Source organism: Procambarus clarkii, chromosome 13 (assembly GCF_040958095.1).
Source record: "Procambarus clarkii isolate CNS0578487 chromosome 13, FALCON_Pclarkii_2.0, whole genome shotgun sequence".
Lineage (NCBI taxonomy): Eukaryota > Metazoa > Arthropoda > Malacostraca > Decapoda > Cambaridae > Procambarus > Procambarus clarkii.
In genome coordinates this window covers 11,493,954-11,520,204 of record NC_091162.1, presented here as the reverse complement: position 1 = coordinate 11,520,204, position 26,251 = coordinate 11,493,954, and the positions used below count along the sequence as shown (strand labels likewise).

The 26,251-nt window shown below is 38.9% G+C and overlaps 1 protein-coding gene across 1 annotated transcript; it reads left to right on the top strand.

Moving 5' to 3' along the window:
- The first annotated feature begins 111 nt into the window (after positions 1 to 111).
- LOC123757206 (nonsense-mediated mRNA decay factor SMG8) lies at positions 112 to 24,970 on the top strand. The gene is made up of 17 exons (XM_045740677.2): positions 112 to 270; positions 485 to 607; positions 1,113 to 1,264; positions 4,399 to 4,563; positions 6,124 to 6,246; positions 8,283 to 8,407; positions 10,922 to 11,149; positions 11,265 to 11,365; positions 11,985 to 12,077; positions 12,693 to 12,833; positions 13,617 to 13,807; positions 16,128 to 16,330; positions 17,110 to 17,364; positions 18,385 to 18,528; positions 21,587 to 21,742; positions 23,572 to 23,752; positions 23,973 to 24,970. Exons 1-17 carry the CDS (start codon positions 205 to 207, stop codon positions 24,271 to 24,273), a joined length of 2,748 nt encoding a protein of 915 aa, XP_045596633.2. The 5' UTR covers positions 112 to 204; the 3' UTR covers positions 24,274 to 24,970.
- The last annotated feature ends 1,281 nt before the right edge of the window (positions 24,971 to 26,251 follow it).

Here is a 26,251-nt window from a genome sequence, read left to right as displayed (position 1 = left end):
GTATATGAACTGAAGGAATTCACATTTTTCTGATAACCACCTACTGTATAGTACAGTATGTCATTATTTCTTTTAAATTTTAATTATCTTTACATCTTTCCTTTGCTCAGAGATTTTACAGGGAAGCAGCGGGTTGTGGTGGTGGCTATCTTTGGCAAAAGCAATCTGGATGCAGGCGGGTGCAAAGCTACAGCTCTTGAATTAATGGTGGGGCGGAAAATATTCCAGAGGAGTATGACTCGTCCTCTAGCTGTTGACTCTGAAACTATGGTTTGTTTACTTTTTAAGTTCTGTTCCTTATAGTTATGGCTGCCATGAATATTAATTAAAATAAAATAGCATTATAAAAATACTTTTATATAATAAATTTTGTTGTTGAGAAAGGAATGTACAGATTTTATATTTTGAAGAACTTTAAGAAATACAGTATATGTTAGGACCTTCTGCATATAATTGTTTTAAGCTCTTTTGTCGTACCTCCCAGACTGGTGTGGAAGGTTATTATGACCCGAGTCGGAGAACAATCTACCTGCATTTAACTGGTGCTTACGATACTTCTACTCTCATATCATCTTTGGAGGTCATGCACCAGCAGCTTCAGGAGAAGGTAGCTCTCAAGTTTCTTTTAGTGTGGACTATTTTAAGAGAACAGTTAGTGTTCCTTTGGTAATTCCTGTAATTTAATTTGCATGAGTGCACAAATTGTACATTGAATATACTGGATTATTAACAAGATTTTGTGGAATAATTTTTATCCATACAAGATTCACAAGTTTACTCCTAGTAAGTCAGTGCATGTTTGATGCAAAGGCTCATTTATATACACTATCATCCACAACCACTACCAGGTGTCAATATCTGTATGTGACTTAAGATCATTGGGGGCTACCCTCTTCTCATTTTCCATGACTAGATCCCAGACAACACAGCGAGAGCTGGGACACCAGCTAGCTTTATGCTCTGACTTTGGAGTGGCAGAAGGTTACCTAAAGGATTGATCAAGCTACCAGCTCACACTGGAAAGTCTCATTATGTTCAATACTTTATAATGACCATACAGTACTGTAGTTTAATATTCTATATACTGAACATTGTGCATATCTCCATTACAGGGTTTCTTGATGGCATGGTCAAGCCTAAAGCTGGGATATGCTCGAAGTCTTCTGGTGCTTTTTTCTGTGTGTCATCTGCTCCTTCTCTGCCACCCAACTCATGTTTTTGACATTAGTTATATTCATCTCTTCCGGACTCTTGATACAATCAGGTTAGCAAAAAAACAGATACTGATTAATATGCTCTGTATTTGAAATTCACTTGACAACCACTGGAAAGCTTAACAGGTATATCTACAGGCAGTCTTCCCTACTATAAATGGGTTACATTCTGACAATGTGTTTGTAAAGTATATGTTTGCAATGCATAATGAGATTTTCATAGGTGCATTGCTATAATCTCTCTCAATCAATCACAAAACCAATAATTTTGGGACATTAAAATGCAGCATATTATTTACCTTGAATGATGGCGTTGTTCTTTTTATCAAAGTTGTCTGTTTCTGGGGGGGAGCCCCTTTGGCTAAATGGAGCTATCCGGGCTGATATGCATGTATTAGACCCCTGGCATCAGTCTAGCGAATGGAGTTCGTAGACCTACCGGGAATCACGAGCCAGAACCTGGCCCTCCCCCTCAAAGAGACACGAGGCGCAATGGTTTATAGAAATCCATATGGTTAGAAGCCTTTTATGTCTGCCATCGACTGGGTCAGGCACCCAGAAAGGTATTCGCCCCCAAAACAAACCCTATCTGGTAAAAAAAAATGCTACTGAAAGACGAATTGTTGGACAGAACTCCCCAACTAAAAATGAGCAAACGAGCACGACGTCACAACCGTCACCACACCGCTGTCTGCGCAGCTGCCCCCTCCCTGGGAGGGGAAAGGGGGGAGCTCAAGACCCCTTTGCTATCCACCTCCCAGTTCTGTGGCTGATGTGAGACCTGGCCGTCGTGCGACTCTGGCTCTAAATATTTTCCAGTGCTGTGCCTTGTGGTTAGAGTTGCCTTCCCTAAGTGCCCTGTAAGTACACCTACCGGAGTCTACCTCCATGGGAGTCTTTTGGTGCTCGGCAATTGCCCGCCCTTGGTCAGCTGGGGTGTTTCATGCACCACTGTTTGTCTTTGGGTAGGAGGTAGTTTTTGTCACTGGTAGGGGTGCAAGGTACTGTGCAGCTTGTTTTCACCATTGCAGCTGGGTCAGGCACCCAGAAAGGTATTCGCCCCCAAAACAAACCCTATCTGGTAAAAAAAAATGCTACTGAAAGACGAATTGTTGGACAGAACTCCCTGTACCTCAGGGTACAGTCCTTGCACCACTGCTTTTCCTTATTCTCATATCAGATATAGACAAAAATACAAGTCACAGCTTCGTATCATCCTTTGCAGATGACACAAAAATCAGTATGAAAATTACCTCGGCTGAGGACATTGAAAAACTTCAAGCTGATATTAATAAAGTTTTCGACTGGGCATCAGAAAATAACATGATGTTTAACAGTGATAAATTCCAGGTACTCAGGTACGGTAAAAATGAGGACCTTAAACATAATACAGAGTACAAAACACAATCAAATGTACCCATAGTAGGAAAACAGCATGTAAAGGATTTGGGAATAATAATGTCGGACGACCTAACGTTTAAGGAGCATAACCAAGCAAATATTGCGACAGCCAGAAAAATGATAGGATGGATTACGAGAACTTTCAAATCCAGGGATCCCATCACAATGGTTGTACTCTTCAAGGCACTTGTGTTGTCCCGTCTTGAGTACTGCTCAGTACTCACTTCCCCCTTCAAAGCAGGAGAGATTGCTGAAATAGAGGGAATACAGAGAACATATACGGCACGCATAGACGCAATAAAGCACCTAAATTATTGGGATCGTCTCAAAGCCCTCCAAATGTACTCACTAGAAAGAAGACGAGAGAGATATCAAATAATATACACCTGGAAGATACTGGAGGGCCAAGTACCAAATCTACACAGTAAAATAACAACGTACTGGAGTGAACGACATGGAAGAAAATGTAGAATAGAACCAATGAAGAGCAGAGGTGCCATAGGCACAATCAGAGAACACTGTATAAACATCAGAGGTCCGCGGTTGTTCAACGTCCTCCCAGCAAGCATAAGAAATATTGCCGGAACAACCGTGGACATTTTCAAGAGGAAACTAGATTTATTCCTCCAAGGAGTGCCGGACCAACCGGGCTGTGGTGGGTATGTGGGCCTGCGGGCCGCTCCAAGCAACAGCCTGGTGGACCAAACTCTCACAAGTCGAGCCTGGCCTCGGGCCGGGCTTGGGGAGTAGAAGAACTCCCAGAACCCCATCAACCAGGTATCAACCAGGTATCAACCAGCTTGCCTCCTGCGTGACCTGGATTACGCCTCGATAATCGCCGGCTATTTGGGTGGGGTGGTGTGGGTGGGAGGGTGGCTATTTCACTTATCTTGTTTCATCATAGAAAATGTATACAAGAAGATTTTAACAAATGTAGCTAGCTATTCACACTTCAATCTTTAAATTAATTTACAAAGATATGTGTACCACAAATCGGTGAACGAAAATCATGGAAACTCAGTTGTTCACTTGTGTGGACCACTCTGGCTGGTGTTTGATTAATATGGTTCACGTGTTGTGTGGATCACCTTGGCTGGTGTTTGGTTAATATAGTTCACGTGTTGTGTGGACCACTCTGGCTGGTGTTTGGTTAATATGGTTCACTTGTTGTGTGGACCACTCTGGCTGGTGTTTGGTTAATATGGTTCACGTGTTGTGTGGACCACTCTGGCTGGTGTTTGGTTAATATGGTTCACGTGTTGTGTGGACCACTCTGGCTGGTGTTTGATTAATATGGTTCACTTGTTGTGTGGCCCACTTGTGTGAATCCAACTTGTCATATGAAGGGATTATTAATTGTAACCTGTGATAGAATGGGAATGTTTTCCACCAGTCTGTGAACTCTGTCCTAACATCATAAGCAAATCCGCTCATCCCTCGCTTCGGTGAACCAGAGTTCGTCGAACCGGGTGAGTAAATCCAGCTTGAAAGTGTGCGCCCTAGCTGAAGATACTCCGAATCAGGGTAGATCGAATCGAGGTTGTACTGTTCTGTACTTATTATTCTCCATGTAGCTAATTTGTTTTCTTCAAGAGTGCTGTCATCTATCATATGTAATGTGTGTTAACAAGAATTCAGCAAAGTTAATGATGATATATAATATTTTACATATGCTAGTGTATTGTGATGTAATTGCTGCAATACAATATTGTATACGATATTGCAATATCGATATAATACGATATTGAAACTGCCTATGACCATTCGTATTTTTGTTTTCCAGATCTAAAGCTCAAAACTACCTTGCTGAAGTGCTAAGACAAGTGCCTGGTATCAGCAATAACTGGGTCTCATTTGGTCGTTTATGTGCACCTCGTGTTCTCTTCATCTTCTCATCAAGGCTATTGCCCATACAGATTAAATCTCAGGATAATATATCTGGACAAAGGTAATTCAGAAGGCTTTCTAATTTGCATGTTCTATCTAGTTTTTCACATTATAGATTGTGACAAAAGGAGTGTACTGTATTTGAATTGATCAATGTTTATCAAACTACCAGTGATAATAATAAAGGCTAAGAAACAAGATGAAAGGATAGTGGAAAACATTATGTTAGGAAAGAAACAACAAAATGAGAGTAAACTTTATTTGTAGACAATGTTTTGACTGTAAGGATTTTATCAAATCTGTGGGATACACAAGGGAATTAGGTAGGGAATATAAAAGGAAATTAGGGAGGGATGAAGTCAGTATGGTGGAGTGCTAAGCTATATTCTGTCAGATGAATTGGCCAGCTTCTCTTTGGACTAATGTGCACACTTTGGGTCTAGTGCTTTATGAGCATATGTGCTGGTCATATTGCATATCTGTCAGGTAACCATGGTGATTTTGCCTAAAGGAAGACCAAATGTCCTGGGCTCAGAAATAAGGCAGTGAATGTAGATAAAATGCTCCTTTCTGAGTTGGTCATTCAGTATCTTTTGGGCCATCCCTGTGTGTTCAGGACAGGTGTTGCCACCTAGTGCTGGGTTGCAGTGCCAGCAAGTGAGTCAACTGGTTGTATTGACCTAGTTGTGCTTGCGGGAGTTGAGCTCTGGCTCTTTTGGCCCGTCTCTCAACTGTCAGTCAACCTTTTTTTCCCCTCAAAAAAAAAAAAAAAAAAAAAAGGAGCTAAAGGTTCTAAATGACTCCTTACACAGGTTTCTAAAGGCAGTTCTTATGTTGGCCAATCTAGCATATGCAGCTGATGGTATCCTTTTGATGTGGGCTTCTGGGGACAGGATCAATGTGATATCAACCCTTAAATCTTTCTCTATTTGACTCTTGCAGGATTTCACCTCCCAGATGGTACCTTCTACTCCCTTCACCTAATTTCATTACATTACACTTTCCTGATTTAAACTTTAGTAGCCATTTTCTAGGACATTCCTCCAGTTTGTCCAGGTCGTCCTGTAGTCTGTTTATCTTCATCTGTCTTGATTCTTCTCATAATTTTTGCATCATCAGCAAACATTGAGAGGAATGTACAATATGTATGTGCTTTTACTTAAATAAAAATTATTATTATTATTATTATTATTTATTATTATTATTATTATTATTATTATTATTATTATTATTATTGAGAAAATTCTTAGGAGCCGTGATGAGGGATTCGAACCTATGTGGTGGGTGTTCTCACCCACATGCCCTAGTGAACTAGGCCATGACCATTGACACATCACATTAGTGTGATTACTCTGTGTAGTATTATTATTACTAGTACAGTATTATTATTATTATTATTTTTTATTATTACTATTTATTATTTATTTATTATTACTATTATTATTATTTATTATTATTACTTGTTATTATTTATTTATTGTTATTTATTTTCATCTTGATAAAGCCATTGTTAATAAGCTCGGGGAGCTACTGGGGGTCCTCCAGAAAAGGGCATTTTATTACTTACAATGAGTGATTTTCCATGTACTGTACAGCTAATTTGAAATTATTAAATCGACAGGTCAGGTGCACAGAGGACCTCAAGGAATTCCAATGTACCGGGCCCCCTTCGCAATTTGGAACTTGCCCTTGAAGATCAAATTTATCGTCTTCTCCGGAAAAGCAGAGTTATTACCAATATTAGGTGTGACTTGTTTTTAATATAGTGCATGTTATTGTGAATGGCTGGCATTGTAGAATATGGAAAATCTACTTTTAACACTTTCGCTCCTCGACAACTCGGCATTGAGTCCTTCGTTAAATAGAGGGAAGTTCGGTAAGGACTCGGCATCGAGTCCTCGGTTCGGCAACATAGCGGCGTTTTTGGGAAGGTCTTATCGTGGTTTTTGGACATTATATGCATAAACTCCTGCAGGGAATTTCATTGTGAATACATTGATACCAAAATGAAAGACCTAGGATCAGAATTGAAGTAACAAAGTTGAAAAGAGTATACCCATTTTATTGCTCTTTATTAGCGCTCACTGGGGTAACGCTCCGTGACTGTTTCTGTATGCTGTGGGTGGTACGCCGGGCTTTTGGACTTTATATTTGCATATTCTCCTGTAGGGAATTCTTTTGCAAACATAATGATACCAAAATGAAAGACCTAGGACGAGAATTGGGATGTCCAAAGTGAAGAGAGTGTACACATTTTATTGCTCTTGCATGCTCCTGGGTAACACGCTCTCACTTTCTCGCAGGGCTTTTGGGCTTTATATGCATTTAGTCCTGTAGAGAATTCTATTGCGAACACAATGATGCCAAATTGAAAATCCTAGGATGAGAATTGAGGTGACAAAGTTGAAAAGAGTATACACTTCAGTATTACTGCGCTCTCGAATGTAATGAGAAGAGCCTTGGGGTGGCGCAGCTCTCTCTTTCCTCTTGTCGGCGGGTGGAGCGCACTGCATTTTTTTTACATTATATGCATCTACTCCTGTTGGGAATTCTATTGCGAACACATTGATACCAAAACGAAAGGCCTAGGACGAGAATTGAGATGACCAAAGTGAAAAGAGTGTACACATTTTATCACTCTTGCGCGCTCCCGAGTTACTCGCTCTCACTTTCTCTGTTTGCTGCGGGTGGTAAGCCAGGCTTTTGGAGTTTAAATGAATTTAGTTCTGTAGAGAATTCTATTGCGAACACAATGATACCAAATTGCAAATCCTAGGACGAGAATTGAGGTGACAAAGTTGAAAAGAGTATACACTTTTCAGAATTACCGCAAGGCCCTATGGAATACCCAAACCCACCCGGGGTAGTGGGGAGGTCGTGCGCCCAGAGCGCGAAAGTGTTGAGTAGTGTATATAGTCCACCCTCAGGCTGGGTGGCTTGGCTTGCTTAGGCTTGCTAAAATTCTGCTACCATTTCTGTGGAGAGTCCTTTCGGCTCCCTGGAGCTATTGGACTGATATACGCTGTATTAGTCTGGGGCTTCAGTCAATGGAGTTCTGCCTACCAAGGACCACGAGCCAGAACCTGGCCCCCTTCAGAGAGACACAGTGAGCAATATCCTAAGGAAATAGGCCATTGTATTTGGGAGCATTCCGTGTCTGCCATCGACCGGGGTTAGGCACCCAGAAAGATAAGCGTTCCAAAACAAAACTCACTTGGTAGGAAATTGCAAACCCAAGACTGAACAGAGAAACAGAACTTCCCCAAAAGAAAACAAGGAATGTTTCTTTCACCCTTATGCCCCTGTTACCTAGCAGTAAATAAGTACCTGGGAGTTAGACAGCTGCTACGGGCTGCTTTCTGGGGAGTGGAGGCCTAGTCGAGGACCGGGCCGCGGGGACACTAAAGCCCCGAAATCATCTCGAGATAACCTCAAGAAGACAGTCTGCTGGTGTGATGTTGCCAAAATCTTGAGGTGTCTTAATTAGTGACTTGGCCTCCTTTTTGGAATTACTGTTAAATGACATGTGCAGTATATAATTTCACTATTAATTGAATACCTGCCTTTGGAATACAGTATTAATAGCTGGAATTTGTAATACTTGTCCATTGCCTCTTATTACTTGTAGAATTGTTATGGGCATAGAGGGATTATAATAATTTTAATTTGTAACCTTTTCAGTTAAATCAAACAAATTATTATATGAATGTTGGAAAAGGCACTTAAGAAGCTAGTAAATTTTGAATAATAAAAATGACAAGTAAATCTCTCTTCTTACAGTGCAAATTCACTCTTTGCATTGCCCAACAACCAGGCATATGTTTACATTATGGAGGAGAGCCAGGAAGAGGTTCCTGCATCATCTCTCATCAGTAATACTCTTCAAAAACTCTGCTCTTCACAAGGTATAGTATGTACAATATACTTAGGAAGGAATCTGTACACGAGTTAATTGAGCGTTGAGAGGCGGAACCAAAGAGCTTAAGCCCAAACCCCGCAAGAACATCTTGGTGAGTGCTTATGTTGAATGTGGGTGAGGGATAGGAGCAATGACTAGTGATATTAAGCTATAATATTTTATGATAATTTATTAACCACTGTGCTGTTCGGGCTCCAAATATTCAGGCTCCCACCGTGCGCAGGAAATAAATTCTTGGGATTTTTTTTTGTTTTTAAAAATGTTAAAACCATTCCCTGATCAGATATGCAAAAAAAAAAGAAAAAAAATGAAATTGTACTTACTTTGGCCACAATGGGGGTCCGGAAAATGGCACGTGATGTCACGATTTGGTGGTCGCCCGTGGCGTAGACTCCTTGAGCAGGTCGCGCACCAACTTCAACATGCATGGGTTGCCACATATAATTTTTTGTTAATTTTTTGTGTACATTTCCAAATACATTTGTTTTGTTTTTTCTTGCCAGTCCTATGTATAATGAATACATACACAATATTATGGCAGTAGAACATTCCTACTGTCCCAAGACACTTTGTTACATGTCACAAATCTGTCCACATATATTGCTCATATTTCCAATGTTTCATGTTCATTTATGTATATTTACAACATATTTACACACTATACACTATCACACTACATATATTCACCATCGACACACTCAGAACTCTGCGAGTGAGAGCTACCACACCCAGCCAGCCCTCCCTCACTCCTCCAACACCTTACTCACCAACATTCCTCCTCCCACTGTACTGTTATTGTTTTTATTACACTATTTACACACGTTATGTATATGTATCTACATGTTTTATTCATCATAACTATACAACTAAGCTGGTATTGTGTCCAAACCACACAGTGGCCACCATACACTGTGTGGGGAAAGTGCTACTGAGTGCCCAGGGAAGGGAACCCTGAGCTCTTGCATCCACAAGCATTAAATGAGCCAAGTCCACACAACTAGTGAGATAGAAAACATGCTTTTGAAGTAAATACCAAAAAATTTAAACAATACCCAAGCAAATGGCTTCCACAAGACAAAGTCTATGGATGGCACAGCACAAACACAGATGCTGAAGAAATATAAGAAAATTCACCTTCGCAAATAGAGTGGTAGACGGTTGGAACAAGTTAAGTGAGAAGGTGGTGGAGGCCAAGACCGTCAGTAGTTTCAAAGCGTTATAGGACAAAGAGTGCTGGGAAGACGGGACACCACGAGCGTAGCTCTCATCCTGTAACTACACTTAGGTAATTACACTTAGGTAATTACTTAGTTTAGAAACATGGGGACTTCCCACTTCTGATGGTGACCAAGAAGCACTACAGCAACAAAACTGACCTGAAATGGTTGACATGGGGGAGGGGGGGGGGGCTTGGGCTAACAAGTGCAAGATAGTTTTAAATATTGTTATTTTAAATTGTTTTGGGGAGTTGTTTGGCAGATTTGAGGCTTCATTTTCTGTGAACCTCGCAGTTGTCTGTTATGCTTCACTGACTTTCTAGATGCTTTCCCAGTGGAGTGGCTGAATGTCACTTGCTCTCTCTGCCTGTGACACAGGCCAAATTCTGGATCTGGTCCCCGGTAGGTCAAACAGAACTTCCACAACTGGTGTAACCTAGTAGCTAGGAGCAATCTCAGCGAAATGGCTTAAGAAAGCCACTGGGTGGCTTTTCCAAAAATACACATATAGTATAGTACAGTACTGCACTTATCTACTGTACTCTCTAATTAGGTATGACCAGTTTATTACCGAAACCTTCTAAGTGAATGATAGGGGAATGACTAGATCATCATACATGCCTCTCACCCTGGAAATAGCTTAGCCCAAATGGTACTTCAATCCTCCGGCCCCCCCCCCCCCTCCCTCTTCCTCTCTTCCCATGGGTAAAGTCAAAACAGCCTAGTAGAGATGATTTAATAATATGACTGAAGAATGGACTGTTACCTATGTTTTCTTTCATTCTTACCCTCATCTCGCTCTCACCTTCATCTCGCCCTCTTAAGTTAAGAATTCTCTCTCTACCACTCGTTTTCATTACACGAATTAATATTGGTCCAGGACAAACCAAAACATTGTCAGTTCTTCATTTTCAGATTTGTGAGTTGGGTAGCCAGCCTAATGGAATTAAGCACTGTAGTATTAAAGTTATGTTTGCAAATTGAGATTGAATTATTGAAAGAAAGTTAAACAACAAGAGAAAATAACAGACTCTCGGGTCCAAAGTCTCGCATGAAGCGAGACTTTTGCTCTACCAGTCCACCCCAAGTACTGTATGTGGTAGAAGGATAAATTTTTAAGGACATTTCATATTTTTATCATAAGATAGTCAGGAATTGAGTTTTATGGAATATTTCATATTGTTTGTATTAAGATATGCTTGGTACAGGTGGACAAGGAAAACCTTTATTCAGATGCAGTTGACAAATATATAGTTACAATATTTATTTTTATTTATGAACAGAAGGCTTCATTGGTGACCTGAATCAGCTGACCCTAGGATCAGGCAGCAAAACTCTCCTCATTGAAGGTGGAAGCAACAGAGGCGGCAGGGGTATGGGTGGTGGTTTGGCTTCTGGCAGTGGATGGGACTCTAACTCGTCTCATTCCACACTCTCGGATACTACTAGCGCAGATGCATTAAGTGCATCTATCTTGGCAGGAGTGGCCACAGAACGAAAACGAAATTTAGGTAAGACTTCTAACTACTGTATTTTGATGGATCTCATGGAAAGTCCTTTATTTTCTGTGTGATACACACATGTGTTTTGCTGTATTCTAGATAATTATGACTGATTTGTTTACAGAGCACCGCTTCAATGTATTCCTACAACAACACATAGACCAAGCATTAGGGAAAGGATTTGATGACAATGTAGGAAGACACTCTGGGCCAGTATTTTTCCAGGTAGGTGTTATAGTTTGCACCTATAATAGATTAATTTTATCAAGTATTTGAGCGAGATAGCTCGCTCGTACTTCTTTCTGTACCCTGGTTTTCAGCTTACTTCTTTTGTCTCGCAGCCATTTTCTGGCTTTGTTCTTTTAGCAAAAACATCCTCCATTCCAAGGCACAATTGAGTAAACTCCATGGGCTACTGAGGAAGTTAACCCAGAAATCAGGTAATGAAGGTAATGAAAGGCCCCTTTCTGGTAGTCCTCTCAGTAGCTCCCCTTCCCATTATGCAATTTCCTTCTTTCCCCATGAGACGTGCGGTGCTGCCGTCTTCCAGATTAGTCCCTCTTAACAACTTGTATATTGTAATTCAGTAACTAGAATAACCCTATAATGGAAGTCCAGTGAAGTATTACTGTATGTTCATTGTATGGTTTTGGAGTTGCCTCGGTTCAATATCATAATTTATACGCTGTATTGTTTTAAATTTTGATGCTGGTAGGTAATTACAACAGATTTTTATAAAACAAAATTTAATTCCAAGGTTCTTATAATTGTATAACTTTTGTTATTGTTGTATTAAAATAAATGTTTAATACTGTAGTTGATAAAGATATCTCATGGGTTGCAGGTACCTCGGGCTAATGTTTGGTTTGATGCTGTAAATAGGGTGTACACATTTTTCATGGCACAGTCCCCAGAGAAAGACACAAAAGTAAAACAGGCAAGTTTTTATAATGGGTATATTTTAATTTTGTCCATTTTAAAGAAATTGAAAGTGATAAATATTATAACAGATTTAATTTGTAGAGTTAATATTGATGAATGTTTTGAAATATATATAATCTTAAGAAAAATTTAAATTTGCTCATTTTCTGTGGTTCAGCTCCTCAGAGCTATTCCTGGCTGATGTGTATTTATTAGACCACGGCAACAGTCAATCGATGGGGCCTACCAGAAGACCAGTGCCAGAACCTGGCCTCCTCAGAGTGGCACGAGGAACAATGCCCTATAGACATCCCCGTGTAGTTGGAAGCAGTCTATATCTGCCATCTACCAGGTCAGGCACCCAGGAAGGTAGAAATCCCAACCAGCAGGGGACCAGCACTAGAGCCAGGCTCAAGTGCTGGTCCCCTGTAGGCGTGGAACTCCATCGATTAACTGTTGTCATGGTCTAATATATACACATCAGCCCAGTATAACTCTGGGGAGCCTCTGGGTCTCACCCAGGAAATGCCATTTCATTACATTCAATGCTGTTTTTTTTATGGAAATATGATCATTTAGAAATATGTTGCCTTCATTTGGAAATGTTAAATTCACTATCATATTTTTCTAGATTTTAGGTAGTTTACAAAACCTCGTAGAGACTGAAGTTCGGTTCAGTGATGCACGGTGCGCCAAGGTATTGCCTCTAGCGGTTTCTGCTTACAAGGATGGCCTTCCTCCCCACTATACACAGATGCATCATCAAGAGAAGGTTAGTTGGAAGCTAACATATCTTCGATTCAACTAAATAAATTTACTGGGTAATACAAGTGCAAATGTATAAAAAAAAATAGTGTACATATCTGTACAGCACTTTGATAAGGCAATGATTTATTGGGGGTTGTCTTGCTTAGGTGCAAGCTTTTTCGGGTGCGAGCTGAATCAAGTACGTATAAGTTTTATAAAATGTATTTAACATGAATGCAGTATGTATCTAGTTTCAGCTGATTAAGATTCTAATGTTAACCTTGCTATGGCAGAAAGTTCTTCCATGCTTGAGCAATGGGAAAAAGGGTAATGATAATTGATGGATAAATGCTGGAATTTATAAGTTGAACAGTAATGATTTATGAAAACAAATTATTTTCCCATACAGTATTTAGATTCAAGTAATGCTGTACTTTTATATGAATATATAACTTAAAGAAATATTTGGTGGGCATGGGAGTAGATAGCCCTATGCCAAATATAAAGTAGCAAGACTTATAAGTGGGAGAACAAATATTAAGCAGTGTCTGAGTAAGTCTGTCTCCGTGTTATTATCTCCATACTTTTGTGTGTAGAAGATTTAATTATTGTTATAATAATGTAATAAACATTTCTGTAAGTATACTGTACAGAATAATGTTATCTTAACAGAGATAAGAGTAAGAGTGTGGTGAAGATTATGATGTTATGTTTCATGTTCAGTACCTAGACTTTAGTGCTTATGGTTATTAGACAGTAAACAGATACTGGATATATTAAATAACCTCTACACATTTCTGAATTACAGCTGGATTTGGCCCAAAATGTACTTAGTGCACAAGCTCGTGGACCAATGTATGAGGAGTATGTAACACAGCTAGAGGAAGCTTGTGAACGAATATGGCAAGATGGCCGCATGGGTTGTGAGACATTATCGCTGACAGGCAATACATGCAAGCATCCAAGACACAGGACTCCTAATGATACGAATGATGATAGGTAAGAAGACACTGGAATATACTGTACATTTTTTGCATTGATAAGTAAGTTAGCAGCCGATGTTATTTGTCGTCCTTGGCAAAACAAGACTATCAAGTGCAGCAGCATTCTTTAAGTATTTACCCCGTGACCAAATTCAGTATCAAGATATCGGGTAAGCTAATTTAAAGTTTTTGACTCTTTAGTCAAGATTTATTTTATTATGTTAAACACTGCACTGCTCTGCATTAAAGTATGACACACCAGTTGTGCGCCAAAAATAAACTCTTTCCAAAAAAACTATTTTCTCTTATATTGTTAAAACACAGTCTCTGATCATGAGAAACTTAAAAAAAATAAAAAAATTGTATGAGACATACTTTAGTAGTGATGCAGCTGAGAAGTTGAGCAAATTATGGGCGCTGAGCGGTGGAGCACTCAAGGTCACTAGGCCCCGCCACCCCGTGGGGCGGCAGTTGCTGCGAATACAGTATAATGTTTCACAATTATTTTGATGTTTCTCATTCGTTTGTTCTCTGGTTTTATGCTGTAATATTATTCAAAGGTGTGTAATTTGTGGAATTTATATAGTTCAATGTGTGGAACATCGCTATGCTCAAAATTATGGGGTTCATATATGCGACATGTATAATATATTCTACGATCAATCAAACAGTGTTTTTGCTGTTATTACACTATATACACACACACATTGTATATACCTATTTACATGTGTGTGTTCACCATAGCGAACCACTAAGTTGGTATGGTGAGCCCAAAAAACAAGAGTGGGCTGCCACACCCAGCCAGCCCTCCCTCACTCCTTCAACAGTTAACTCACCAACATTACTTTTCCCACAGTACTGTTTGTGGTTTTATTACACTATACTGTATACACACGTTATATATAAGTATCTACATGTTTTATTCACCATAACTATACAAATAAGCTGGTATATTGTCCAAACAGAATAGTGGCCACTGCATGACACGTCACACAGCAGGCAACAGCCTCAATTCACTCCCTCACCTAAATGGCTCCTCCCAACATAAGCCTTTTGCTATTATTACACTCTATACACACACACATAAGTATCTACTTTTGTGTTCACCATAGCGAACCACTAAGCTGGTATGGTGATTCCAGACAACATGTTTCATGTTAAACATGTTTCCACACACCAGCCAACAGCCAATGCCACCTCTCCCTCCCTCCCTCACCAACAATACTCCTCCCACTGCTAATTCACATTGCTAATTCTCACCACAATCCTGCTATTATCAGAATCCTGGTCGCTAAATCATGTTAATGAATAATTTTCCACATATTTATTTTGTAAAGGAGCATGAGAAATCGTTTGAAGTATTTTAGATGAACGAAATAATGGCAGTGTGCTGTGGCTAGCGCTGTGAACATCTTGGAACAGCATTTATTCTGATATCTGAACATTGTACACAGTCTTTGTCACAGTCAGGCTCTGCTGTAATACTATCATGGCTAAATAATACCAGATACATGCATATTTAGAAAATTTTAGGCGATGCTGTGGTCAAAAGCTGAACAGCAATGCTGTTAGCTCATGCTATGTGCACCAGCCTTGGTTGCTCACTCAGTACTGAGGCCTTCACACCTGAGAATGTTGCCCACGATTTAAAAAAAATGGCGTCTGTTTAGGAGAGCCCTGAGGAAGCTGAAGTGAACCGCGTGTAGCCACGGGAGTTTTGAATGATATGCAATACCTATAAGATCCCTGAGGCGCGTTGTGCACCACCCGTCGAGAGCCTCAAGGTGCGTTGCACAGTGCAGTGATTAAGGAGATGCTTAATAATTAATCAAATAAATGTACAACATATAAAAATACAATTTAATTGACCTGTGTAATGTGACTGATGGACGTGGTTGATTTAGTAAAAACTCATACGGGTAACTTTAATTCATGCATCTTTCGGGGGTTATCTCTGGGGAGCCTCTGGGTCTCTCCCAGAAAATGGCGTTTCATTACATTCAATGCCTTTTTTTTTCTAGCACCTTGGTATGTTGCAGGGTATAATCACAAGAGCAGCCTAGGAAATAAAATACAACTCTTTAGCTAAAAAATTATACCAAAGTGAACACTTTACCATGCATAGTAACCTTGCAGGATGCATTGGAATTAAAATATTGCTAAGGGTTTTGCACTTGGCCCAAGACACTGGTAGCGGCCAAAATTGGTAAGGGGACAAAAATGTGAAAGGGTTAAGAGAAGGATGAGTCTGAGTTTTGTTAGGTATCATTTGTTGTATGAGCTTAACATTATTTCAGAATGACAAGCGGTTTTCATTATGTATATTTTATTTTCAGCTCGCTTCCTGTTATGATCCACAATTCTGGTGTGATGTACATCAGTTTTTGCAACTGTGGGCGACGGCAAGGTCAACGTGAAGACTCTTTCTCAGTTAAGGCTGCAAATTACACCTTCTATCAGCATTTGGCTGAATCATGCTGTATCCGACTGGAATCTATACCTTTCCCTACATTCATACCTAGTGTCACCAATGCCAAAGGTCAGAAACAATTTCATGAAATACTCTTTTAGGTTATCAGATGTTAATTTTAATTTGTTGTTTTCTAACTCAGAAGCAGACTGTTAAGATGAATGTGCTATGTTGATGTGTGTTCTATAACTTGACAAACTCTGCATGTACTACATATGGATAAAGAAAATATTTTCATCCTTTAAATCATCAACATATTTGTCTAACTTCATATTGAAGTCTAGCATATCTTTCCTTATTCAGCTGATATGTGGAATGATTTTCATTTCTGTGGGAGCCCCTCTGGCTCCCTGGAGCCATAGGACTGTTGTGCTCTATATTAATCTGGGGCTTCAGTCAATGGAGTCCTGCCTACCGGGACCAGAGCAGGAACCTGGCCCCCCCCCCTCAGAGAGGCACAGAGAGCAATGGCTTAAGGAGACCCCCCCCCTTGTATTTGGGGGTATTCCTTGTCTGCCATTGACCGGGGTTAGGCACCTATAAAGGTAGACTCTTAATATTACGTAGAAGATATTACTCTAAAGTGACTATCACTCATCAACTGGACATCAGGTTTATGAGTGACTGGTAGTCATAACATATATGTCGAGGTATACTTACATTTAGGCATCAGAAGACTTGATACAAAACAATGTTCAGCTTACTAAAGAAAATCTGTTCACTTAAATGCAGTACAGTAAAATTAACACATTTTTGTTTCTTTACAGTGATTAATCAAGACAAGTATTAAATATTATTGAGAATACGATATGTTTATATGATAGACAAAGCATTTATATTTTTTACAGCTGCCAAAGTTGATGGATCAGAAGATGACGAGATGGAGATTGATAGTCCTAGTACGGTGAATTGTAATACTCGTGAGCAACTGAACTCCGGAACCCCTCATACTCCAGGCCTCAGTCTGGTTGGAACGGGACTGAGTGGGAGTATGAACAATGCTACTGGGACAGCTGCAGCACGTATGACAGGAGATCAAACTCACATGGGCTCCCAGGTTGTCATCACCCTCACAAAGGATGACTCAAAGGCCATTACAAAAGGTAGGGCACTTATTCAATTTTTGTTTAGTCAAGTACAAAATAACCTGTTATTTCTGGAGAAATGAAGATTTTCTGAGTGTGGGGAAAAAAGAGAGTATGTACTATATCTTCTTTAATATTGATCTCATTATGGTTATTAAAATGTTTACAAAAGAGCATAACTGTAGGAGATGGTATCTGAATGTCAGAAACAGAAAGCCTGTCAGTCTTATTATGGTATATTTCCTAGGATACAACCAACAAAAGTTGACTAACTCCCAGGTACTTATTTACTACTGTGTGAATACTGCAGCAGGTGTAAGGAAGTGTTCACACTCGTCTCCGATCTACACAGGAATCAAACCTGGCACCTTTTAGTTGTGAACCAACTGCATTGACCACTGTCTTACAGCAGTACAAATCCAGTAAAGCATATTCATAACACAATTCTATTGATGCAGTTTTATTCAACTCTAGAGAGAAAGTAATGGAGTCAGACTTAAAAATAGGTTTTAGTTGTTGGTCTGTGGAGAAGACTGGCGATTAGATTGAAAAGCTGTTAAATCAGGTTCCCGTGATGGATATCCATTATATAAGGAGATCAAATTTAAGATTTTAATCGGTATATACTCCCACAGAATGTGAGAAATACTAGTAGAATATTCCATAACTTCTTTACACCAATATTAATCTAATTTTTTAGTTTTTTTGTAGAAGATTAAAATACTTTTTAGGATACTGGGTTTTTTCATTTTTGCAATCAATCCATTTTGCATACTTAAAACTACATTATATGGTTTACATTGTTTACATTCTTGTACTGTTGTCAAATTGAGTAAGAATATGGTGTAAGAATACTTCTTGTGTAGATTATGAACACAGCCAGAAATTTAGAGCAAGTAGCATGGTACATATAAAAGTGGAGGAGTCATTTTGAAAGAAAGTAAATATTTTAACTTCTCTATTGGCAAAAAGGCTTACTAGTCTAACACTTTGAACAATTAATTATAAATGAGGAGCTTATAAAATTATTTGTAACAGATCGTGGAATAATACGGCAAGCATCAACAACAGAATACCTGCCTGGGATGCTTCACACTGCTTCCCCTCCTGGACTGCTGCCTAGATGGTCATCCTGGTCTCTGTGTTGCCTCGGCCCTTCTTCTCTCTATTCTCATAATGCTGGTTTGTTAGACTTTGTATTCATGCATTCCAGGCTGTGTTGTGTTGAAAATCTCAAAATTAGTGAAATACCATCTTAGACAATCAAGAATGAGTTTCAGTAGTTCAATCTGCATATTTCTTCATTCATTACCAGTTTTTTATTTAACTGATTAATTTATTTATATTAATTCATTTTGTCTGGGGGACAGGCAGCCAGTGTGTGTGTGTGTGTATATGTGTGTATATATATATATATACAGTATATATACACACACACATGTGTGCACACACACATGATCACATGATCACAACCTACAAAATCCTCAGGGGAATCAACCGGGTAAACAATAATGAACTATTCAACACTGGTGGGACGCGAACAAGGGGACACAGGTGGAAGCTGAGTACCCAAATGAGCCACAGAGATGTTAGAAAGAACTTTTTCAGTGTCAGAGTAGTTAGTAAATGGAATGCACTAGGAAGTGATGTGGTGGAGGCTGACTACATACACAGTTTCAAATGTAGATATGATAGAGCCCAGTAGGCTCAGGAATCTGTACATCAGTTGATTGACGGTTGAGAGGCGGGACCAAAGAGCCAAAGCTCAACCCCTGCAAGCACAATTAGGTGAGTACACACACATACATACATATTAGGCTTATATTGAGAGGCCCTCCGAAGGTCAAACTACTGACCCCTCTCCGAGGGTGCAGTAGTCCTTCTGTTTACTTAGTACTGTACCTGTACTGATAGTAATGATGAGGACCATAATACATATGACTTGATGGGATAATTAGAAAGTAGAAATCAGTACTATTGAAATTGGACAAACTGGAAAAGGTATTGTATTTATGTTGCAAAGACAACCTAACCTAATCTTCCTAGGCCTAATACTGTACAGTACACACTGAGGCCTAATATAGTACAGTGGAACCTCTATTAACGAGTTTAATCCGTTCTGGCACCGAGCTCGTTACCTGGAAAACTCGTCTTTGGAAACAAATTTCCCCATTTAAAATAAAGGAAATAAATTTAATCCGTTCCACTCCCAAAAACATCCATACTTGTATGACTTTTTTTTATGTAAATATAATACTGCACATGTAAATATAAATGTTTTGTTGTAGTGTTTTAATATTTACTTTACCTTATGAAGAGTAGTTGCTGGCTTGAGGGAGACAATGGAGAGGTGGGAAGGAGGAGAGGGGTTATGGTGTGGAAGGAGAATCCACCTCTGAGTCAGGCGGACTCTCTCTTCTTGGGAATTTCACCCAAATTTCATTTCAAATGTCACACAAGGATGCGTTAGACCAGCACCAAATAAAAAACTACGTTGATTACACTCGTTGTGTCAACAATATAATAGTCTTACCCCGAAGATACAATACAATGCCGTTTTCTCAAATAGGCAATGTGGTTATTAAAGAAAACGGAAATTTCATGGCAAACTTGTATACAATCCCCAAGTCAATCGGATAAGAATTGGATTTTATAGAAATATTTGCTCAAATGACGCTTGAGCGCGGTGTTTGGGAACATTCAAGAGAAAAAAAGTGTGTTATGTTCAAGCGACATATACCTGCGAAAGTGATAACACTTTCATAAAGTGTTACAGTATCACAAAGTGATAAATTAATTAAACATTTTCACACACCGGGTTGTCACTGCTTTATCAGGGCAGCTTTTCCAAGAATGCGTTCACCTTTTCAAACATTCCAAACACTTCCCTGATCTCAGTTTAAGAGGCAGCATCCTCCCTTACCTCCTCATTCCCTTACTAATGGTGTAAATTGTTGATGAGGACCTGCCATACTTCCTTGTGAGATCAATCACACAGACACCACACTCATGCTTTGCTATAATTTCCTTCTTTAAATCCACAGTAATTGTGTCTTTCTTCCTCTTGACAACACTATCTTTAGCAAGCAGCTTCTTTGGAGACATCGTTTGTTACAAATTGTAGTCGCAAAACCACTAAAAACCCAAAGAAAAGCTCAAATAAATCCAGAGGGATGCTTGTCGTGTGAGATACAACAACAACACTGGCGTCGGAGGCGTCCGAGAATTTGCGAGAACCCGCGAGACGCTAGGAAGCGCCATGTGGTTTCACTCGTTAATAGAGGCGAGCTCGTCAATAGAGACAAATTTGCTGCGAGTGGCTTGCTCGTTACTGGAAAAACTCGTTAATAGAGCCACTCGTTAATAGAGGTTCCACTGTAAATGTATTCGTGCTTGGTTGCTGATTGGAACTTGCATGCGACTGGAGAGAAAGGGACACCATAGATCGCTTCACAGGACTTTATTGAGTAAGCTAAATAAGAGTTCTGAGGTAGATAGGCCTTCTGCATTTCCTTATTCTTATATTCTTTTATGAACTTAATAACAAGAATAAATAAAACTGCAGAAGGCCTATTGATCCATGCAAGGTAGCTCCTATTTACATCCGCCTAAACTCATTTATATATACCTTTGATAAGGCAGATCTCATAGAAATGGGATCCAGTGATCCCATATCTACAATGTTACCAAGTAATTTGTTTCATAAATCTATTTTCCCCTATTTCCAATCATTATTTATCCCAGGTCTCTCTTAATCTAAATTTATCCAGTTTATATCCATTGTTTCGTGTTACTCTGTATTTAAAACTTGATTTATATCTCCCTTTGTTATAGTCTTTTGTCCATTAGTATACAGTACTTCAGTCATGTCACTTCTTGTGTTATGTTTTGGTCTACTAAAAGTAGTTTACACAGCAATATTTGCCATTCTTTGTAATTTTCATTTTAGCTTGTAGGTGTAATTTTGTTATGATTTTGTTCCTTTACACTATAGCAAGCACTCTTGGTGCTTGCTTTCATTAGAGTTGCCATTCTCACTTCCCTAGATACTGTTAGTGACAGCACTTCTTGCAAAACTCTGTCACTAAAGGGATAACAATCCTGAGAGCCTGGTAGATAAGTCATTGGTGGATCATATAGAAATAGTCTGCAATAAGCATTTCACTACGTTCGATGCCCAATTTGTATTTTTTTTAGCTAGAACACAAATTATGAAGGTATCTATGTTCTTGCTTTTTAGGAATCTGTGAGCAACCAGGTTTCTTGCCGGGGACTAATTTTCTCCTACCATGGGATGTAACTGTAAAAATAGAAGACAGAGACAAGTGGCCAGCCATTGCAGATACCCTCGGTAAAAAGGCACTGCTTCTCAAAAACAAGAAAAACAAAGTAGGAGGTGAGTCTCTTAAATTTATGTAGATTTCATGCTGGTGCAACTACTTCCAACTTTGAAATGCTTTGCCATATCTGCTTTTAAAATTCTGTATTAAGTTAGCCTTTATTTTGTTATTTTTTTCTGTTTATTCCATTTCTTGACCACTTGCATACTGAAGGAAAACTTTCATACACTTATCTTGCTTCTCTAAGTTGACTTTTTAAGCTTGTCCTCACCTCACAGATAAGAACTCTTAGTTTTGGAACAAACTTTATTGTATATCTGAGGACCACCTCTAGTTTCTTTTTGTGCTTTTCGGGACGTGTGTTCCATGCAGAAGTTGCATGCTTTAAGACTGCTCTTATAGTTCGTGTATAAATATTTGGGCAGTTCAGAACAATACAAGAATTGTTCTGAATGATTCCTTATTTAGATTCCAGATACTAGTACAGTATAATGTCTGTTACCTTTATCTAAGCTACTAATGCTTTCCTGTTTATATATAGGCTTCTAGGGATAAATTTAATTGTAATATCCACCTTTGGATTCTTATCAAACTCCAAATCATTTACTTGCCACCTTCTCCATCTGTTCAGTTTCTGTGGTATGCAATTTCCACCATTATCTCGAGCAGGGAGAGATGCTTGGGTATGTTTCCTTACCACTGATGTTTCTATTCATTTAAAAGTGAATAGGTATATGAAAGTTTGGTAAATGTTATGGGGTTTCATCCTGGATAAGGTCAGCCATTGGTCTTTGGGGGCTTTTGATGAGCCTAACAAGCTTTTTATCTCCAACAGCGAGAGACTATTTGTTGGAGTTGGCATTTTAGTGGGCACTTATTTAACCACTTGTACCTTATTCATGTTGTCTTGCAGTAATTTGTGCTCTTGATGTGTGCATATTATCCATATCAAGTTTGCATAATGATTGACACAGTAATATATTTCCTCAGATGGGTCATGACAGGAACTGACATGTAGTTTAGTGCCTTCTGCATGTTTTTTCATGAAATATTGGTACTGCATAATGTTCAATTCTTTCCACTGCATGGCAAGTCTTCATTATGATATTGTGAATCATTGTAGATGGTTTGAATAGGATTTATGCTTCCTCTTTTTAGTATCCAGAAGTCAGGTTGTGTTATGCTTCATCTGTGCATGTGCATACCTGAAGCCAGTTGATAATAAGATCTTGTGCCCTTTAGTACCATAGCCAGGTCTGTTAATATGTGGGGGATGGGTATTTTGGTACCATAGCCAGGTCTGTTAATATGTGGGGGATGGGTATTTTGGTACCATAGCCAGGTCTGTTAATATGTGGGGGATGGGTATTTTGGTACCATAGCCAGGTCTGTTAATATGTGGGGGATGGGTATTTTGGTACCATAGCCAGGTCTGTTAATATGTGGGGGATGGGTATTTTGCAATAGTTTTGAAAGAAATATTGATCATAAGGTGAAACAATACAGTTAGAATGTACACCAAAAAGGAAGTGCATATATAGCTTCAAGAAACTGTAAATTGGTATAAATAATTGCTTAAGATTTATATATTGGCTGTGGTCTCATTGGTGTGATATTAAAATAGAAAAGCAAACATTTAATCATTTGATATAAAAACTATTATTAAATATAAATGTTTTCACTCAGCACTGTCAAATGTAGCTTCAGTGTAAGAACTTGCTCATGTATTTCAATTTTTTCCCTTACTATTTGCTTTTTCTGCATAATAAAATACCTTATTTGCTGACTACTATTTGTATTCAGCAAATAAAATACCTTATTTGCTGAATACCACGTGAAAAATGGCATTAATTATTTAATAATGTATTTTAAAATTCTTTTATAGATATCCACGAATTCAGTGTGAAAATATTTCTTGGGGTTGAATATGAATGCATCCGTGGTCATAGGTTCATGATGGCGACGCCTGACCGCCACCTAAAGGCCTCTCCCTCTGGTTTAGTGAAAGACAATGCAACAAAGATTGCTAATGCTGATATGCCACTGTACTTCCCATGTCCATGTGGGTATGTATAATTTATTATAGTGACATTGGAATTTGTATTTTTTTTCAGTACTTTGCTGTTATTCACGAAAAATAATTTGGCTAGCTCGTATACATTTTTTTAATTTAGGAAAACCTGAGTACAGTACAATATTTACCTTATAAATACAAAATCTGGTGTTTTATATAAAAAACTAGCAATTAGTTTACACCATATAAAAAGTCAATTATTTGTGGTGTAGCCGCAGTGGTGGACAGTTGATGCGTCTTCATGTGGTGACACCAAAAGCCCCAGTCAATGTAACCCTGAGCCCTCAAGTCCAGCCTGGTCCAGACCCCTGCCCACGCTACATACCTCAGCCATGCAGCTCTCTACCAGTGAAGCTCTCTGCATCAGCTTATTGGGTTCTTCGTCTTCCATATGTCTACGTTGGGGATCAAGGACCCCATTACCCGCCTGATCCTAGACAACAAACACCGCCATCATTTGCTCGCCTTCACAAAGGATGCTACGGAATATCTCAAGTAACGTTGGAGAGATAATCATTTTCTATTCAGTTTTCAGTCGACGAAAATTACAACCATCTTTTAGGTGAGTCGGCAGTTTATAGTTGTCCAACAACTTTGTGTTTGGATAAAATATCCTTCTTGTAATATATACTGTCTAAACACACTTATTCGGACTATATGGGAAGGACACCCCCCCCCCCCCCTTCACTGGATAAACCTGACATCTGGATAAGCAGAATTCTTACCAGGAAAGTCCAAAATTTAACATATTTAAATTTTTGTACCACAGCAACATTACTCAAATTTCCACACACACTGTAAATCAAAAATATAATTTAAAATGAAAACTTCAGCTCAATTTATTGTAGTTCATTGTCTTGTTTGATAATGTAGATCTTGAAATGCATAGTTCTTTAAAATTTACTTTACCTAATCTTCAGTTATCTGGATTTCTGTCCATATATGGAGAAGTTTTGCCAGAAAATTATCCAGATGCATATTTGGCCGGATAACCCAAATATCCAGTTCAGCAGGCTTCCGATAGCCGAAGACATACAGTATATTACATTATTAAACTTTGTTTTTTCTTGCAACCTTTATGTATTACAGTACTTATATTTAAGGATTTTCAGGGAAATTCACGTGTTCAGATAAAATGTCAAGGGAATGATGTCTCTCTTTTCAAAGTGTCTTCTTCCCTACCTTTAAAATATATTGTTTTGCAACACTATATATTGTCTTGTTCACCTTTTCTGCAAACCTGAAACTTTTCGTATTCCTACTTGGCTATTCATTGAGCTCACAGCTCCATTGTATATGTGTAGGACTTGTGAAAAGCATCTTTTGTATTCATGCAGTAAATTTTTTTTGACGGCATGCTGCAGTATTTCACAGTGTGGTTGTTCATGCTGGTGTGTACACTACAGTGGTTGAAACATGCTAGTGGGAACACTAGAAAAGGGAAAATACACTAGGGACAGAAAAATTAGGAAAGGCGACGGCATTGCTGTGCTAGTGACAGAACACCTAAAGGCAAATGAAATAATGATTGTCAATCCACAAGAAGTTGACATAATAGCACTTGAGATCTGCAATCAGGATGATAAACTAATGATCATAAATGCATATAGTCCACCGCCATGCAACACATGGTCAAAGGAGGAGCTGGATAATAAACGTGAAAGTCTTATAACAATAATGAGAGAGATTATAGCGAAAGCTGGTAAAGATAGATCACGACTGTTGGTAGTCAGGGACTTCAACTTTAAATCCATAGACTGGGAAGCATATGAAGCTAGAACAGAGAATTTTTGGACGTGTAGATTCGTAAACCTCATCCTGGAAATATTCGTGTTTCAACATGTTAAACAAGCTATGAGAATGAGGGAAGATGTTCCCTCCATGCTGGATTTGATATTTACCAAGAGGAAGAGATATTTGACATTCCGTACCTCCCTCCCTTGCGTAAAAGTGACCATGTCTTTTTGGGAATAAAGTATACAATGTACTGTATTATAATATGAAGAAAATGAGGTTGAAGCAGTTGAAAAACCTGATTTCAGGAGAGGTCATTATGGGGAACTCAGACGTTTCTTTAACCACCGTGCTGCGACGAGTTTATTGTGAAATTCCCTGTGCACATGAAAGTGTTCCCAAAAAATTACTTTTTCTTCGTAAAATTATAAATTCCCTTCCCTGAACATGTCTATGTAAAAATAAATACCAAATTCCACTTACTTTGGCTGTGGGGACGTGGACAAAGTGCGCTGTGACGTCATCAGGGGCTGGTCGCCAGTGCGTGACACGCCCAGACACGGTCACGCGGGCCATTCAAGCACCGGGTGTTGCCACAAATATATTTTCAATTATTTGTTTTATGTACTGTATTTCCAATGCATTTCTTATTTTTTTTTATCGTATATGATACATATTTGTGTTCTTTATTATACGTATACAGTAGAATGTTCATAATGTTCCATGGAACTGTGATACGTGTGTCAGTAATGTGTCT

Bases quoted from the DNA above. Each gene is read 5' to 3' on its own strand.
- LOC123757206 (XM_045740677.2), top strand. From the start codon at position 205: ATGGTGGGGCGGAAAATATTCCAGAGGAGTATGACTCGTCCTCTAGCT. The intron at 271-484 runs GTTTGTTTACTT...CGTACCTCCCAG, and splicing joins CTGTTGACTCTGAAACTATG to ACTGGTGTGGAAGGTTATTA. The intron at 18,529-21,586 runs GTTTGTTAGACT...CTTGCTTTTTAG, and splicing joins TCTCTATTCTCATAATGCTG to GAATCTGTGAGCAACCAGGT.